This window comes from Rhinatrema bivittatum, chromosome 1 (assembly GCF_901001135.1).
Source record: "Rhinatrema bivittatum chromosome 1, aRhiBiv1.1, whole genome shotgun sequence".
Taxonomy (NCBI): Eukaryota; Metazoa; Chordata; class Amphibia; order Gymnophiona; family Rhinatrematidae; genus Rhinatrema; species Rhinatrema bivittatum.
Genome location: NC_042615.1, coordinates 99,063,362 through 99,081,671, shown reverse-complemented (window position 1 = coordinate 99,081,671; position 18,310 = coordinate 99,063,362). Strand labels below are relative to the sequence as shown.

The window sequence follows — 18,310 nt, the reverse complement described above, 5'->3', positions numbered from 1 at the left end:
CAGCTAAGATATTCCCCAATTTAATGCTATTCATTCTATATGCAGCTTCTGCTCCAGCTTTGAATAACAATTATTTGTATTCACTGGTCAGTAGGGATGTGCTTTTCTTTGAAAAGACATTGTCTATATCATTTGATACTGTTTTTAAAAAGAAACAATAGAATAATCCCCACAATTTTTTTTTATTTTCTATTGTTTATAATGTACTATTTCTGATTAGTGCACACTATTTGCAGAAATTTAAAAAAAAACCCAAACTAAAACTAAAAAAAAAAAAAGCCCAACCCCAAAATAGCCCCGAATTAAACAAAATTCGGGCAACAACCTCCTCCCAATGAAATAACAACACAAAATGATATTCTTTGACCTGCACAATCCTACTAGTCAGCCCAAACACCTAGTTAACTCAACTTTTTTTTCCAACCTCCAAATGTGTGAATTGAATCCATACAGGTAAATTTTAAAAGGATCATGTATGCACCCATAAACACACGTATTGGACTCGTGAGCAAAAATACGGTTAATTTTATATTGTGTGTGCAAGTCAACGTGAATCCTTTAAAATAACTCTATCGCGCATATGTGTTGAGCCTTTATGCATGTAGTCACACAAGTGATGAGAGAGAGAGAATATGACTATATATTTCCCATTGTAAGAGGTACACTTTGAACTCAGGATGGGTTTTGGGGGGGTGGTCTGCAGACCCTTATAACACCGCCTCCCTCCCCCCAACCCACCCTGAGCTTAAAGTTCCCCTCTTACAGTGGGCTATGCCAAGTGAAAAACTAAACATTAGCTATTTGTGCAACAATGGCCCCCAACTTCCAATCCTGTCAAAATTCAGTAAAGTGTATCCTTCCCAGCCCCTTTCATTACTATAATGTCCCAGCAGTTCCCCCTATCCTACCACCCCCTACCACCCCCCACTAATAAAAATAATTATTGAGGTATAATTTGTGGGATCGAATCAGATCCCACAAGTGTTAGAAAAACGCATTGGGATCTAGTGGATAACCCCCCACCCCTGCTTTGAGCACCCCTAACTTCCAAAATGAAAAAGGATTGACTGTTGGGGTCCGGTTGGCACCATTTTTCAAAACACTGGATCCTTTTTTCATTTTAGAAGTAGGGGATGTGGGAGTGGGGTTTCGGGGACTATTCACGAGACATCAACACGTTTTTCTAACACTTGGAGGATCTGATGGGGAGGGTACGTTTCAGGGGCCCTATACCCCTATGATTATTTTTTTATTATTGGGAGTGGAAGGAAGGGGGGGGGGGGGGAACTGCTGGGACATTATAAAAATGAAAGGGGCCGGGGAAATACACTTTATTGAGTTTTGACAGGGTTGGGAGGCCATCATCACGCAAATGGCTAACTTCTGTTTTTTCACTTTTTTATTTTTTTTATTTATGAACTTTTAATATACCGATATTCGTGGGTCACATCATACCGGTTCACAATAAACTCATGGAGAGAAAGGAAATAGAAATTACAAATAACCGGGAGAGGGGAAGGGGAGCAGCGGTGGAAAAGGGAGAGAGTGGGGGTAGGGAGAAAGCAAGCGCCAGAGGGAGCGTGAAAAGCAAGTATAGAAGAGAAGGAGATAGAAGTGGATAGGAACTGAAGTATCAGTTTTAACAATATCCTTACTGGCAAAACAGCATCAACAAAAATCTATACATTTCAATAGATTGCATAATTAACCTTTTCTTGGGGAGGTGTGGCAGGGGGTGGAATGGCGAGGTGGCAGGGGGAAGGGGGATTAGGTTTGGTTAGAGTCGGGATAGGCCTGCAGGAAGAGCCAAGTTTTGATGCCTTTTTTGAAGTTGGCATGTTGGGGCCGCCTAGAGTGGCAGCCCTGGCGTGAGGAGATGGTCAGCTTTTACCCCTGCACATCTTTCTTTGAATTTTACTGGCCTTTTACAAAAATTTTGCATGGCCCTTTAAATCTAACTTGGACACACATTTTTGTGCGCAAAACTCCTTGCTACATTGCTAATAGAGTTTGCACAGAAAAAATGTGTGTGCAACTGCAGGTTAAAATGTGCCCTATGTAGAGCACACCTTATTACATCAGTCTGTAGGTGTAAAATTAGTTCAGTTTTTTATAACAATTTTTAGTCTTTTGAGTGAGAGTGCAAACTAGTATATCAATTGTAATGCTTGTAATGATACATAAATGTGTACACTTGGATGTAGACTGAGTTACAAACTCAGCTACCACCTGTCTTTGAATATTTATCAGATAGCATCAACTGTTGGTCAACAAATCAATCATACCGATCTCTGTTTAATAACTCTATATCTATGTGCCAGTGAAATAAGTAATCTGCTTCTGTATTGATGCCATGTTTTCCAGTCATCCTGAAAGATTAGTTTTTCAGGCTTTTTTTTTTTAAGCACTGCCTTACATTTTCTCGATATACATTTCATATTGCAGGTGCAAATGTACAAAAAGGCAGGCATTTAGATACTCCGCTACATGCTGCTGCTCAGCAGAGCAGCACAGAGATTGTAAACTTACTGCTTGACTTTGGGGCCGATCTTAATGCCAGAAACACAGATTACAGGCGACCTGTTGAAGTAGCTACGCCAAGTAGCTTGGTGGAAAGATTGTTGCTTCTGCACGAAGGTAAGATGGATGTTCATTTTTTGTAAAAGAAAATATATAGCAGAGTTGCTTACCTGTTACAGGTGTTATCTGAGGACAGTAGGATGTTAGTCCTCACATATAGGTGACAACATCAGATGGAGCCCTATACAGAAGATTTATGTCAAAGTTTCTAGTTAGTGCAGTAGTACAGCTGTGTTTAAAAAAGGATTGGATAAGTTGACTTAGAAAATAGACACTGCTATTACTAGCAACGGTAACATGAAATAGACTTAGTTTTTGGGTACTTGCCAGGTTCTTATGGCCTGGATTGGCCACTGTTGGAAACAGGATGCTGGGCTTGATGGACCCTTGGTCTTACCCAGTATGGCATGTTCTTATGTTTGACTAGGCACACTGAGGATGCCCAGCGAGGTCTAGGCACACTGAAGATGCCCAGCGAGGTCTCTCTTCAGTCTCTTAACCTAGAATTATGATTAAAAATAAAAAAAATAAGAGAAACCCAACTCCGTGGGGTGGCAGGTGAGGACTAACATCTTGCTGTCCTCAGAGAACACCTGTTACAGGTAAGCAATTCTGCTTTCTCTGAGGATACATGGGTGAATCCTTAGCTACAGGCTACTCCCCAACACAAAAAGGGGACCAACAGACACCTAACCAACGGACACAACACTGGTGCTGTTGGTAACAGAGGGGGAGACAGCCAGAACCCAAACAACGAGCCCTAAGTTGGGAGAGTTGGGTTCTACACCTCAAAAGGTTCCAGAGGACAGACTGGCCAAACCTATTGTCAGGTCGGCCATCCCTATCCAGACAACAATGTGATGTGAATGTGTGGCGAGACCACATTGCAGCCTTGCAGATCTCCTCCATGAGAACTGCTCGCAAGCGGGCCACCAACACTGCCATAGCTCTGACAGAATGAGCTTTGACGTGATCCCTAAGATGCAGTCCCTCCTGGACATAACAGAAGGAGATGCAGTCTGTTAGTCAATTGGATAGAGTCTGTTTGGCACATGTCAAACGTTTTAAATGTCCTTCGGTAAATGTTATTTTATTTTTCTCTGTTTATTTTAATTTGCGAATTTTTTATTATGTATGTTTTAAAAATGTTGTAAACCGCTTAGTCAGACAGACCCTGTTTAATTTGCGGTATATACATTATTTTAAATAAATAAAAATAAATAAACACCAAACCTATTCTTATCAAAAGAAACAGAAAGTTGGGTGGACTGTCTATGGGCTTCTGTCTACCCCAGATAGAAGGCTAAGGCTCGCTTGCAGTCCAAACTGCAGTGCTTATTCACCTTGGTGTGAATGGGGCCTGGAAAAGAATATTGGAAGGGCGACTGACTGGTTAAGATGGAAATCCATCACCACCTTAGGCAGGAACTTAGGATGCGTATGCAAGACCACCCTGTCATGATAAAACTTAGTATAAGGTGGATAAGTCACTAAGGCCTGGAGTTCACTGACCCTGCATGCTGAAGTGACTGCCACCAAAAATATGACCTTCCAGGTCAGGTACTTCAGGTCAGAGGTGCACAGTTGACTCAAAAGGGGCTTTTATCAACTGAGCTAATACCACGTTGAGGTCCCAAGACACAGGGGGAGGCCATAGGAGAGGCTTCAATTGAAGCAGGCCCTGCATGAAATGTGCAACTATAGGCTGTACAGAGTTGAGTGTATTATCTACACCTTGGTAGTATGCACCATTCGCAGTAAGATGAACTGTAGCAGAGTTGCTTTATAAGCCAGAAGGTAATCAAGGAGTAGAAGATAATCAAGCAGCTTTAGTGTGGGGCAGGAGAACGGATCTAGGGCCTTCTGCTCACCCCACACGGAAAACCTCCTCTTCGTCAGTCCATAGGATTTTCTAGTGGAAGGCTTTCTAAAAGCCACCAGGACCTGAGACACATCCTCTGAAAGATCAAGCAGCTGCAGCATTAACCTCTCAACATCCAGGCTGTGAGCGACAGGGCCTGGAGATTAGGATGTCACAGCCTGCCCTAATCTTGCGTGATGAGATCTGGGGAAGTCTCCAGACTGATCGGTTTCCGGATGGACAACTCCCGCAAGAGTGGAAACCAGACTTTTCTCAGCAAATGAGGGACTATGAGGTTCATATTCCCTCTGTCCTCCTGAAGCGTCAAGAGAGTCTTCGCCACTAAAGGAATTGGAGGATATGCATACAGAAGTCCCTTTCCCTGATGATGGGCAAGGGTATCTTAGGCTGGTTTGCCATCTGACCTGTAAAGGGCGTAGAACCGAGGCACCTTCCTGTTTCAGGGGGACATGAACAGATCTACGTCTGGGCTCCCCCAGCGGCGGAATATCTGATTTGCTACCTCCTGGTCCAGGGGCCACTTATGGGGCTTGAAGGCTTGACTCAGCCTGTCTGCTACCATGTTCTCTGACCCGGCCAGGTACATGGCCCTGAGCATCATTCCATGGGATAGGGCCCATGACTGTATCTGGACTGCTTCCTGACAAAGGAGGTATGAATCTATGCCTCCCTGCTTGCTGATATACCACATGGCTACTTGGTTGTTGGTTTGGATCAGGATAACTTTGTTGGACAGCCGATCTCTGAAAGCCCATAGCATGTGCCCTAAGCTCCAGGAAATCGATTTGACAAGAATGTCCTTGACTTGATCACAGACCCTGGGTGCCGAGCCCATCTATATGAGCTCCCCATCCCAGAGTGGACACATCCGTGGTTAGCACAATTTGCATAGGGAGACTCCGAAAGGAGATCCTCTGTTCCAGATTGGAAAGTACCCGCCAGCATGACAATGAGTCTCTGAGAGACGGGGTGCCTTGGATGCAATCCTGGATGCGTTGAGTGGCTTAGCGGTCCATTGGGCTCTGCACATGTGCAAGCGTGCCAAGGGAATGACATAGACTGTTGCGGCCATGTGGCTCAACAGCATCAACATGTGCCAGGCTGATGCCTGCTGGTTTTGTTGAACCTCTGTTGCAATGGTCGCCAAGGCGATGGCCCTCTGGCGAGGCAAAAAGGCCTTGGTCTGAGCCAAGCCTAGTAAGGCTCATATGAAATCCAATTTACGTGACAGGCTGAAATAGGACTTTGGGTAGCTGAGGACGAATCGTAGTGACTCCAACACTTGAATGGTCAAGTGCATGGTCCAGTTGTCCCCTGCCTGAGACTTGCTTTTGACCAGCCAATTGTCCAGATACAGAAAGACGTGAACAATCAGTCTGCGGAGGTGCACTGTGCCACCACGGCCAGTCATTTTGTGAAGACCTATGGGGCGGATGTGAGCCTGAACGGCAACACCCAATACTGGTAGTGCTGTATTCCCACCACGAATCGGAGATACTTCCTGTGACTGGGGAAGATCTTGATATGGGTGTATGTATCCTTTGGTTCGAGGGATCATAGCCAGTCCCCTTTTTGCAAAAGGGGGATCAAAGGGCCCAGGAAAACCATCTTGAACTTTTCTTTCTTTAGAATCTTTTTCAAGGCCCTCAGGTCTAGGATGGGAAGGAGTCCTCCTGTTCTCTTTGGAATTAGGAAATACCTAGAGTAGAATCCCCGCCCTCTTTACCCTGGCGGTACAGGCTCAACCGCTCTGGCCATTAAGAGGGAGGACAGCTCTGTTTAAAATACCTCCTGATGCACTACCGGCCCCCAAAATGAGCACGGAGGGCAATTTGGCGGGACACCCAGTAGATTCAGTTGGTACCCTGAAGGACGATGGACAGAACCACTGGTCTGAGGTTACACTGGTGGTTCGCAAAGAATTGCAGCCTGCAGAACCAGAGGGTCCATTATTCTGGGTACGAGCAACTGGCTTCCGCTCCTTGTTGCCCAGTCAAAACCCCATCCTAAGTTTAACTGAGGAGCCGGCTGGGGCTAGGGAGCTCTCTACTGCCTGGGAAGGCCATGGGAGCTCCGATTGTTGACAGGTGTGGATAGTACTTCCTTTGGTGAAAGAAAAACTTCCTTGGTCCCAGTCTCGACGTACTCCTGGAAGAAGAGGATGGGGCCGGAATACTGGCAGAGAGTTGCTGGAAGGTTTTGTGATGGTCACTGAGTTGGGTCACAGAATCCCTCACCCTCTCTCTGAAGAGATGCTGTCCTGTACGCGGCACATCAGTGAGTCGTTCCTGTACCTCCGGTCGGAGATCCAAGGTCCACAGCCATGCCATTCTGCAGGTGCCAATTCCCACTGCAGAGACTCTCGATGCTGTCTTGAAAACATCATAGGTCGCATGGACCTCGTATTTCCCTTGTGCACCAGTGAAATGAGGGTGTCTTGCTGCTGTTGAGCAGCTGCTCAGCCACTTTCTGCACTTGTTTCCAGATGTCCCGTGAGTATTGGCTCATGTATAGCTGGTAGGCAGCGATGCAGGCAATAAGCATGATGCCCTGGAACATCTTTCTCCCAAGAATGTCCATCATTCTGTGGTCCTTCCCCGGGGGTGCCAAGGAATGGGTCTGAGAGCACATGGCCCTCTTGAGAGCAGATTCTGCCCTTACTGACGCTTATCGAATACAGCAGCCTTCTGGATGAGATAAACCCCGTCCTCCTTCTTATTAATGGGAGGCACTGTGAGGACATATTCCCAAATCCTCAGCAGCAACTCCTTAAGGATCTTGTGTACCAGGACCCCCACAATCTCCTTAGGAGGCTCCATGAACTGGAGAATCTCAAGCATTTTGTGCCTGACATCCTCCTCTGTCAAAAGCTGGAATGGGATGGCCTCCGCCATCATCCTCACAAACCCTGCGAAGGTTAAGTCCTCAGTTAGAGACTTCCTTCATTCATCTGGAGAAAAAGGGTCTGATGGGAGACCATCCGATTCCAAGGAGGAGGACTCCATCTGATCATTCCCCCAGGGTTCACAAGGATCCTCATCCTCAATGTATGCCACAGGGGATGGGCCCCTAGGTACTCAGCCTAAGTCCAGAGGTGCAAGCACCGGTGGAATTGGACAGGGGACTACAGACCTCTGTGCCTCTGCCAGCCCCAATGGAGTTTCCTCCTTGGAGGAACAAGTGATGACCACCATATCGGTACGGGGAGGCTTCAGTGCCCCTCCATCCCGGGAACCAATGCTAGCTAGGTTGGTAACACACAGATGAGCACATTGAGCTTCTCCAGAAGTGGTACGAGGATGGGCAGCACCAGCTACGGTGCTATTGGTGCCATTGGATCGAAGCCCTGCAGTGCCCGCTCAACCACTAGCTGGACTCAGTGCTCCAACACCAACAGGGAGTAAGGAGGGGTGGTCAGATCTTCCTCTGACCCATGAGGGGGATCAGCAACTGGGACCAGTCTGGTGGAAACCATCAAAGACCCTGGGCATCAATGGAGGATGGGTGTTCCTCATGGAAAATCCGGTTCATCCCTGTGCCTGGCACCATGCATCGATGGGGACCGATGCTTCTTAAGCTTCCCTTAATACTTGGCCCAGTCCTTCCCCAATGCTGAGGTCGAAGATGACGAACCCAGCATCCTTGGCTTGGAGATTGACAATGGTCGGTCTACAGCGCCCCTATTCACTAGCAACCTCAGTGGAACTGATGGTCCCATCGATGTCGATGGCATGCTATCCATTGATGTGGCTCTGAAGTCCTTCGATGCTGATGGCTTGCACTTTCTCGACCCAAAGAGCTGATCCATCTTGTCGAGTCAAAGCCAACATCCTTTTGGGGTCATCTGGGTGCACAAGCGGCAACCCTGGACATCATGCAATGCCCCCAGGCAGAGGATACGTTCTTCATGAACATCAGTAATGGACATGGTCCTCGGGCACTGGGGGCACCGTGAAAACTGGAAATGGCCATGACTGGAAAAGGCTGAAAGACGAACGAGGCACCACTACTACGGGGGAATCGACCACAAAAGAAAACTTACTGAAACACTGAAAACCCTGAGGACACTATGGGAAGGCACCAAGAGGCACCTGGCGATTGAATGAAGAGGAAAAATCCTGAAAAAACGTGAACAACTAAAGTTTTCTTCACGGCAAAAAGCCAAGTTTTGAGCTTATTCAAATAGCGAGGCTCACAGCTCTGCAGAAAAAAAGAGACTGAAGAGGGACCCTGCATGGATGCATTGTAGACTGCAGACTGAGCATGCTGGTCATGCTCAGTCTGCTTAGTCAAAGTTCTAGAAACTTTGACATAAGTTTTCCGTATCGGGCTCCATCTGACAGTGTCCCCATATGTGAGGACTACTATCCTGCTTGTCCTCGGAGAATAATAGTGCTAGAATATTCAATAAAAATGAATTGCTTTGTGATGTTTCAACTTGAGATAGCATTATTCTCTGAAGAAAAATACCTGGTTTATTCAGTTTCCTCTGAATTATTTGTGTGTATGACAACATCTAGAATAATTTTGTTATATATGATATAAATAAAAAAAATACATTTTTACATATATTTTCAAGAAAGTTAATGATTTTTTATGACACTTTCAAAATATGCTATATGTCGTATTAGAAATTCAGGTTTAGGTCATATACAAATAATATAAAATAATCCAAATATGTATCCCATAAATTACAATATAGTTACAAAGATATAAACAGGATTGCACTTCAGAAAAACATGAATACATTTGTAGACAATTTCATGCTTTGCTTACCCTGAGGCAGGCTGCTGTCCAGAAATTGCATTTTATTCATTTATGCTGAAAGTATGATTTTATACTGTGGGCATTATTACTTTGCAGTTTATAAAGGAATGTTTAAGTATTTCTCTAACTTGCCAAAGGCATGTACTATTTTAAACTTCTTTGAAACCTGTTTAAGGGGCAGATGCAAATTATCGCATATCTTTTTTTATAGCCAATTTGGTGATATACTTTTAATTAATAATGGACACACAGACAACTTTAGGGCTCTGAGAATTTATTTTACTATTAAGTTATTGATTCATACAGTTTTTTAAAATGCTAAAAAAACACTGATAAAAAGAAAATACATCTGATGACTTCACAAGAAAGCTGCATGTCATATTGCACATACCTGTATTAAAGTTTTGTTTATACAGTTATGACAAATTGATTCTTTAATTAACTCGCTGTTTTGTTTCCAGCTACTCCATGCTCACTCTGCCAGTTGTGTCGGCTGTGTATCCGAAACTGCATAGGTAGATCCAGGCTTCATCTTGTTCCACAACTGCAGTTGCCAAAATTACTGACAGATTTTCTTCAGTATCGAGAAAGCATAGCGAATTTTTAAAAATATCAAAGCACAAGTATTTGTTTTTATTTGTATACTTCAGATGTGTTTCTTATAAAAAAAAAAAAAAAAAAGAAAACAAAAATATTTAAAGAAAATTTCACCTTGCTGCTAACCTTTTACTTACTACCCTATTCATTCTTTGCTCCAGAAAGTCATTTTATTATGACAAACTTATCTGAGTGCACCTTTTCTCCATATGCACGCACACCCCCATGCATCCCCATACTCTCACAGGTCTAGGCCACAGAACTGAAAAATAGCATGAAAGAATGGGCTGATCCACTGAGAAAAGCTATTTTCACTGATATTCGTTATTTTGTTGTTCATTGTGAGTGAAACTTTTCAAACTGCGCACAGATTTATAAATTCTGCAGGTACTTTTTACCAACAGGATTTAAATCGATCTTCAAGGGGAAAATTGGATCCGAAAAAATTCACCCAGACACAGCCTCCTATTTGCGTGGGTACTTTTTCCAGCAAAATCACACATGTACGCGTATGCACATAAGTGCATTTAGTATTAACCCCCTCCCCAGGAACGCCTCCTCTCTCTGCACATAAAAGTACACGTGTACTGGCATTATGTGTATACTGTTAATGTATATGGAGAAGGTAAGCAATTTGCTAAAGATCCCATTTCTGCACATAAAACATTGTTTTACCTGCGGCAATGCCTTTGAAAAATTGGCATTCAGTTGTATTTAAGGCTTTGGTTTGATACACCTGCCGTTTTCATTCTTCAAGTTATTTTTTGAAGCGCATGTTAGGGTTAAGATAGCCAACTTGTTCCATGTCATGAGGACTGGCTGAGGCAGCCCTGGTTTTACCTCACTGCATTTATGGATTGCAGTTCCAGTTGTTCTAAGAAAAGGTTCCTGGGTACAAAGGGATAAAACCATACCTAGCTCAGCCCATTCAAAGAACATGGAGCGAGTGGGGTGGTCACCTAACTCCAGGTCATAAGGAATAGGTGGCATAATCCTGTTTTTTTTCAACTTCTGTTTCAAAATGTTTCATATTGAAAAATTAACAGAAAGTTGTGAAATAGGACTTGAAAAATAAATCAGGACCAGCTCACTTATTTGTAGGCCTAGAGCCAAGTTACTACTCAACCTCCTCTATATACCTAGCAACTCTTCTTCTGGGTCTTTTCTTCCAGAGGTTTATTTGTTTTAAGCAAGATATTAAATCATTAAAAGAGAAAATGTAAACATCAGTTTACAAGGTTTTGCTGTCCAATCAGAGATTGTGCTCCCAAAAGTCCCTACTTCCTTGCTCAGTGTCTAGCCAATTGTATCATCTTTGTCATATGCCATATCTAGGGCCTGAAAAGAAGTCCTTTTTTTTTAACGGATTCAGATCCATTACAGACAAGTAATAAGCAAAAGTTAGTTTTATTTCACAGCCTTTTCTTTAAAATCACACTATATGCTTGCTTTACAGGTGTTCTGCAAAATGTGTTACTGTAGTGATCTCACACTAGTTATCAGGAATAAATACCATATCAGTAAACCACCATGACAACTAGGTGACTAACTATACAATTAGTACAAGCTGCAACTTTAACAGAAAAACCACAAATTGAATGGGAAGACAGAGTCAACTATCATCTTACTTCCAGAAGTGGCTCTCTGTCTAGGCCAGCACTGACACTTATTTGGGAAGCTTGCTCCATCATTGCTAGTGTTGTCCCTAGTTTAGGAATAATTCATAATTTTATACTTTCCAGTGCTATCAATCTGGCATTATTATTTGCCAGGACAAAATAAAAGGATATGTGGGAGCTATTAGTATTTCTTTTTCTTGTAAACACTTCATTTCTGACACTTAAATGATTTACCAGGGTTGTTTTTCTGTTTTTAAGGTTTTGGTTTTTTTTTCTTAAAGATGTGTTTTACTCAGTATTTCAACAATTTTTGTTGGCTCCTCATCACTTCTGGTAGCTTCCTGATTTGCAGAGTAGAGTCTTGACCTTGTGATATAAGAGCAAGGAATACTTTTGAAAGTATGCAATAAAATACCAGTTACACATCACCATTTTTTAACTCCCTCCTATCTAATCCAACTGTCAAAGTGACAGTCCTAGCTGAGAGGCACTGACTGCTCCAGAGCTTGGCACAAATGCACTCAAACAGTAGGTAATGCTAAAGCATGATAACCAGGACTCTTGCACTTTCCCTTCCCTCACAGGTTCCCCAGCTCCAAATAGTCTGAGGAGCAGAACCACGCACAGGAATCAAACCTGGGCCTCTTACACAGCTGTATACATCACTGCCACTAAGCCTCCAGACTAGTCTCCTAAGGGTTCTTGTATAACGACTTCCATTATTTTCCTTGACTTCAATATTAGGATAATTGATCTGTAGTTGCCTGGCTCTGGTGGAGATCTCTTTTTGAAATTGGGAACTATTTATGTCCTTTCCCAGTCCAAAGAAATCTGTTTCACTCTAACTTAGTCTTAAAATATTATGTGGCATAGACTAGCAACCACTTCATTCATTTCTGATACTACCATTTTGATGAATTTCATCTTATACTTATACCTTTTACATGATCCAGTTCTTTCTTTCACTGCTTCTAGGTTATGAAAACCCCATTAGTTCTATTGTTCATGTAACCCCCTGAGATGAGATTCTCGCTGAGGATCTCAAGAGGCCACTCTCAGTTTCACTGACTTAAGAAATTCAGTTTCCCCAGTCACTTGCTAAAGCCCCTCTCTCTCTCCGAATTCCAAGATTCCCTGTCAGGTGGGGAAACAGACCTCTCTCCAAGGCCCTGAGCGTTGTTAAGATTCTTTACATATGGCAGTAATAAGCATGCTGGAAGCCAATTGTAGTTTCCAACTTAATTAGTGGAAGCTTGTGGGCACAGTTGCATAACCCTGCATGCATATTTGTGCAAGCTTGTGCGAGTGTCAGTGTCTGCACTGCTCTGAAGGCCTGGACAGGCTGGATGGTCTTCATTTTATGACAGCTGCCATTCCCCACAGGTTGAGCCTGTGGGTTTAGGCAGCTGTCAGGACTTCCTATGGAAACAGTGACCAGGCTGGGTTGAGTGCAGGACTGGAAACTGGAACAGGGAGGTAGGTGAAGACAGAAACAGGCAAGCATGAACCGAAGCCAAACAACTTCCACAAGGGCAGGAACTGAGGCACAGGCTTGGCAATGGAACATGACAATGGCCAGAGATCAACAGATAAGCCAGCTAAGCCATTGGACCAACCAAGGTGTTATAGACAGGACTTCCTTATTAACTGCAGCTATTAGGGCCTCAACTATTGCTGGTCCAATAGGGAACTGGCATGGGCAGTTCTCTGTCTTTTCTTCTCCTGAACTTTTTCGGGAAATCTTTGCAATTTCAGAGTCCTTGTGGCTCTATTGTCTGGTTCCCAATTCCTGAGGCCGCGGGTTTGAATCCTGCTGCCCCTGACAGTGAGCTTGTGTGTGCTTATGCCTGCCTGTGAGTAGAAGCATGAGAGGCAGGGCTTCAGAAACAGAGCTTCTCACAGGACAAGCAGGATGGTAGTCCTCACATATGGGTGACATCATCAGGATAGAGCCCAATCACGGAAAACATCTGTCAAAGTTTCCAGAACTTTGACTGGCTCCTACTGGGCATGCCCAGCATGGCACTAACCCTGCAGCCAGCAGGGGTCCCCCTTCAGCCTTCTTTTTTCTGCGCAGCAGTAGCCTCGCGGTTTAGGAGCTCTGAAGAGATTCCTGACAGGAATTTTCCTCACGGAGTTAATTAAACTTAAATTGCCCCATAGGGGTCCCTCCTCTAACTTTTCTCAGGCCGCCGTACTCCGGTAAGTTTTTGACCATCTTTCGTCGATTACCGTCGAGTTTGGCCCTCGCGGCCTACTGGCCGTTGACCTTACCGCGGCTCGATTTTTTCTATGGCCATGGAGTCGGGGTTTCGTCGGTGCCCAGACTGTACTCGTCCCATGACTATCACAGACCCTCATGGAGTCTGTGTAATGTGTTTAGGCCGTGAGCATGATGTCCTGACTTGCACCAAATGTGCCCTCATGACACCAAAAGGTCGCAAAGCCAGAATGGAGAAGATGGGACTCCTCTTCCGTGCTCACACCCAGATGCCATCCATCGCATCGACGTCATCGGAACCGGCACCGTCGAAGTCGCACCAGCATCGACCTCCGTCCGGTGACCATCTGCCATCGACGTCTTCATGGCCATCGACTCCCGTTACTCCCCCTCAAGATCGAGGGGATCGTAGGGAGAAACATCGCCATCGGCATCATAAGTCTCGGAGCGTCGAGGGAGCGAAATCATCGACCGAGCCACCATCGAAGAAGCCCCATCCAGAAATGGCACCGACCATTCCTGCGACCGGGACATCGAGGCCACCCTCACCCGATCGGGGTTTGGGAGTCGTGATTCCGCCTGTAAAGGTGGTCCCTCCGACTGTACCTCCGCCTCCCTCTTCTGTCACGGAGCCGGGGCTGCTTGCTCCAGGTCTCCGGGAAGAACTGGATCGGCTGGTCCAGGAGGCCATTGACAAGGCATTGCAATGGCTCCAGGTTCCTCCGGCACCGACACCGGCACTGAGAGTGGAACTGGCCACCGACCCAATGACAGCAGCACTGGCACCGCTGCTATCTCGGATGGAAGCGCTCATGACCGCCCTTCCACCGGTGATTCCCGGGACTCCGATGGCTCCGGTGCGCTCCCCGTTGACAGCTTCATCGGGAGGAGAAACACCGTTCCGCATTCCTCCTTTGGGAGTATTGCCTCAGCCATCGATGCCATTTCGTCCCTCGCCACCGATTCATTCATCGGGAGCGATACGCACATCGGCGCCATCGATGCCTTCGATACCGGCACCGATGCCTTCCAGGCCGTCCACGGTGCCCCCGGCGATTCCTTCGATTTTCTCGGAGCGTCAGCCGGGGCCTTCGGGTATCCAACCCCCTTCTCGTCCTACAGGTCAGTCTGCTGATCCTTATGACACCTGGGGTGATGATACTTCCACAGACACCGATGACTTACCTTCACCTTCCTCTCCTACTGAAAGTAGAAAGCGTTCTCCTCCAGAGGACCTTTCTTTCATTAATTTTGTGAAGGAAATGTCTGAGTTGGTCCCTTTTCAGCTTCAGACGCAGCAGGATGATAGGCACCAGATGATGGAGCTCCTCCAATTCCTGGATGCCCCTAAAGTGATCACTTCTATTCCCGTTCATCAAGTTCTTCTTGATCTCCTCAAAAAGAACTGGGAAAACCCAGGATCCATTGCCCCAGTCCATAGAAAAGCTGATACTACCTATTTAATACAGACAGCCCTCGGCTTTCAAAAATATCAGCTCGACCACCACTCAGTTGTGGTGGAATTGGCTCAAAAGAAAGCAAAAAGGACGAAGGCTCACTCATCTACCCCTCCTGTTAAGGAACACAAGTTCCTAGACAATATTGGTCGACGAGTGTTCCAAGGGGCCATGCTCATCTCCAGAACTGCTGCTTACCAGCTGTATATGACCCAATACAATAGGGTCATTTTCAAGCAGATACAGGACTTCTCTGAAACCCTGCCTGACCAATTCCAACAACAGTTTCAAATCCTTGTCAACAAAGGGTTTGAGGCAGGAAAGCATGAGATAAGAACAGCTTACGATATCTTCGACACCTCTACTAGAGTGTCTGCAGCTGCCATTTCGGCAAGATGATGGGCCTGGCTCAAATCTTCTGACTTTCGGCCAGAAGTGCAAGACAGGCTATCTGACACCTGGAGGAGACAATCTGTTCGGTGAACAGATCCAGCAAATAGTGGCTGAATTAAAGGACCATCATGAGACCCTTAAACAGCTCTCACTGATACCTTCCAACTTCCCCTCAAGACAGCCCTTTAGGAAGGACTCTAAGAAGTCATTCTTCCATCCAAGGAAGTACTATCCTCCACCAGCAAGGTCCCGAACTATGAGGCCTTCCCAAAAACCTCAGCCTCGCCAGGCCCGGAAGCAAAAGCCGCAAGCAGCTCCCCAGCCGGGGCCTGCTTCAGGTTTTTGACTTTCACTTGCAGAGCAGCAGCCTGATTCCTCTGCCAAGCATACTAGTGGGAGGTCGATTGTGCCACTTTCACGGCATGTGGCAATCAATCACAACCGACCAATGGGTGCTAGCAATCATTGCTCAGGGTTACCACCTAAACTTTCTTGCTCTTCCACTGGACTCACCACCTCTGCAGCATGGAGAGTATCCGACCATTCTGTCCTTCTGGAGCAGGAGGTTTCTCTTCTTCTCCAGTTAGGAGCAATAGAACCCATCCCTCTCTCGTAGCAAGGCCTAGGGTTCTATTCCTGGTACTTTTTGATCCCCAAAAAATCCGGGGGAGTTCATCCAATTCTGGACCTACGTGCTCTCAACAAGTACCTACAGCGAGAAAAGTTCAAGATGGTAACCTTGGGTTCGCTTCTACCTCTTCTGCAAAGAGGAGACTGGCTCTGCTCTCTGGACCTTCAGGGCGCATACACACACATTGCGATAACTCCAGCTCATCGCAAGTACCTCAGGTTTTTAGTAGGCCCAAAGCACTATCAATACCGTGTGCTTCCGTTCGGCCTAGCATCGGCACCACAAGTCTTTACCAAATGTTTCGTGGTTGTCGTAGCTTTTCTCAGGAAAGAGGGTGTTCACGTCTACCCCTGTCTGGACGACTGGTTAATCAGGGCTCCAACCCAGCAAGCCGCTCGGTCGTCCCTCAATTTGACCCTACACACTCTAATTTCTCTAGGATTTCTCATCAATTACAAAAAAATCCTATTTAGTCCCATCTCAAACCTTGTCGTTCACTGGGGCAGATTTGGACACCTTGCAGGCAAAAGCCTTTCTCCCTCAACAATGAGCACTAACCCTTGTGTCTCTCGCTCACCAGTTGCAGTCTCAGCATACAGCAACAGCTCACCAATTCCTCGTCCTTTTAGGACACATGGCGTCCTCAGTCCATGTCGCACCAATGGCCTGCCTGGCCATGAGACTCATGCATTGGACTCTGAGGTCACAATGGATTCAAGCTGTTCAGCCTCTGTCGACCATTGTCCACATCACCGACTCACTCCGTCTGTCTCACAACAATCTCCTCCAGGGTCTGCCCTTTCAAATGCCAGCTCCTCAACTCATTCTCACCACCAACGCTTCCAACCTTGGGTGGGGAGCCCACGTGGACAATCTACAGACACAAGGGTCTTGGTCTCCAGGGGAAGCCAAACATCAAATAAACTTCCTAGAACTTCGAGCAATGCGATATGCTCTCAGGGCTTTTCAGGAACGCCTGTCAAATCACGTCATCCTGATTCAGACGGACAACCAGGTGGCCATGTGGTACATCAACAAGCAGGGAGGCACAGGCTCCTTCTTTCTCTGTCAGGAAGCTGCACAGATTTGGTCGGAAGCGCTCTCCCACTCGATGTACCTCAGGGCCACCTACTTGCCGGGAGTGGAAAATGTCTTGGCAGACAAACTGAGTCTTGTCTTCCAGCCACACGAGTGGTCTCTCAACCCCTCGGTAGCGACCTCAATCTTTTGCCAATGGAGATACCCCCAGACAGACCTCTTTGCGTCCCCTCAGAACCACAAAGTGGACAACTACTGCTCTCTCATTCGGAGCGAGCACTCTCAGCCCAGAGATGCATTCTCCATCTCGTGGGCAACCGGTCTGCTCTATCATTCCCTCCACTTCCTCTTCTTTTGAAGACTCTCATGAAGCTACGTCAGGAAAAGGGAACCATGATCCTTATAGCACCTCACTAGCCACGCCAAGTGTGGTTTCCTTTTTTTTTTATATTATATCTTTATTGTGATTTTCACTTATTTTAGTAAAGACAAACCTTACATATGGAAAAGAGATACAGCCAATTAGAAATCATATACATATACATGTACATCAAACATTCTCTTGGCTTAATCTTAATAAAGAAACTGAGGAGATAAATTTCTAGGAGTAATTTAAACAGGAAATTTCTAACATCTAACAATTATCAGCTGGTATCTATAGAGACTGATATCTATATTCTAGATCTCTCTTAGTGCTCACTGGGGGATATAACTGATATCACCCTAGCATTAACAAATGACTTGAGTAGTGTGGTTTCCTATACTCCAGGATTTCTCCATCCGCAGGCACATTCCGTTGGGAATGGACCTGCATCTGATCACTCAAAACGACGGATGCCTACGCCATCCCAATCTTCAGGCCTTGACCCTGACGGCATGGATGTTGAAAGGTTAATCCTTCAACCACTTAACCTTTCAGATTTGGTTTCTCGTGTCCTGATTGCTTCGCGAAAGCCTTCCACAAGAAAATCTTATTCCTATAAATGGTGCATTTCACAGTCCCTTGATCCCTTTTCCTGTCCAATCCCAAGGTTTTTGGACTATCTCTGGCATTTGTCAGAGTCCAGTTTAAAGACCTCTTCAATCAGAATGCATGTCAGTGCGGTAGCCGCCTTACATAAAGGT

The 18,310-nt window shown here is 45.5% G+C and overlaps 1 protein-coding gene across 6 annotated transcripts in view; it reads left to right on the top strand.

The window, feature by feature from the left end:
* ASB5 (ankyrin repeat and SOCS box containing 5) overlaps positions 1-13,398 on the top strand; it is a 216,665-nt gene extending 203,267 nt beyond the window's left edge. For all 6 annotated transcript variants that reach the window (XM_029579143.1, XM_029579056.1, XM_029578976.1 and 3 more), the window contains 2 exons: positions 2,446-2,637; positions 9,691-13,398. In XM_029579143.1, the coding sequence (XP_029435003.1) occupies positions 2,446-2,637; positions 9,691-9,836 (338 nt within the window). In that variant the 3' untranslated portion in view covers positions 9,837-13,398. The remainder of the gene's footprint in view (positions 1-2,445; positions 2,638-9,690) is intronic.
* The last annotated feature ends 4,912 nt before the right edge of the window (positions 13,399-18,310 follow it).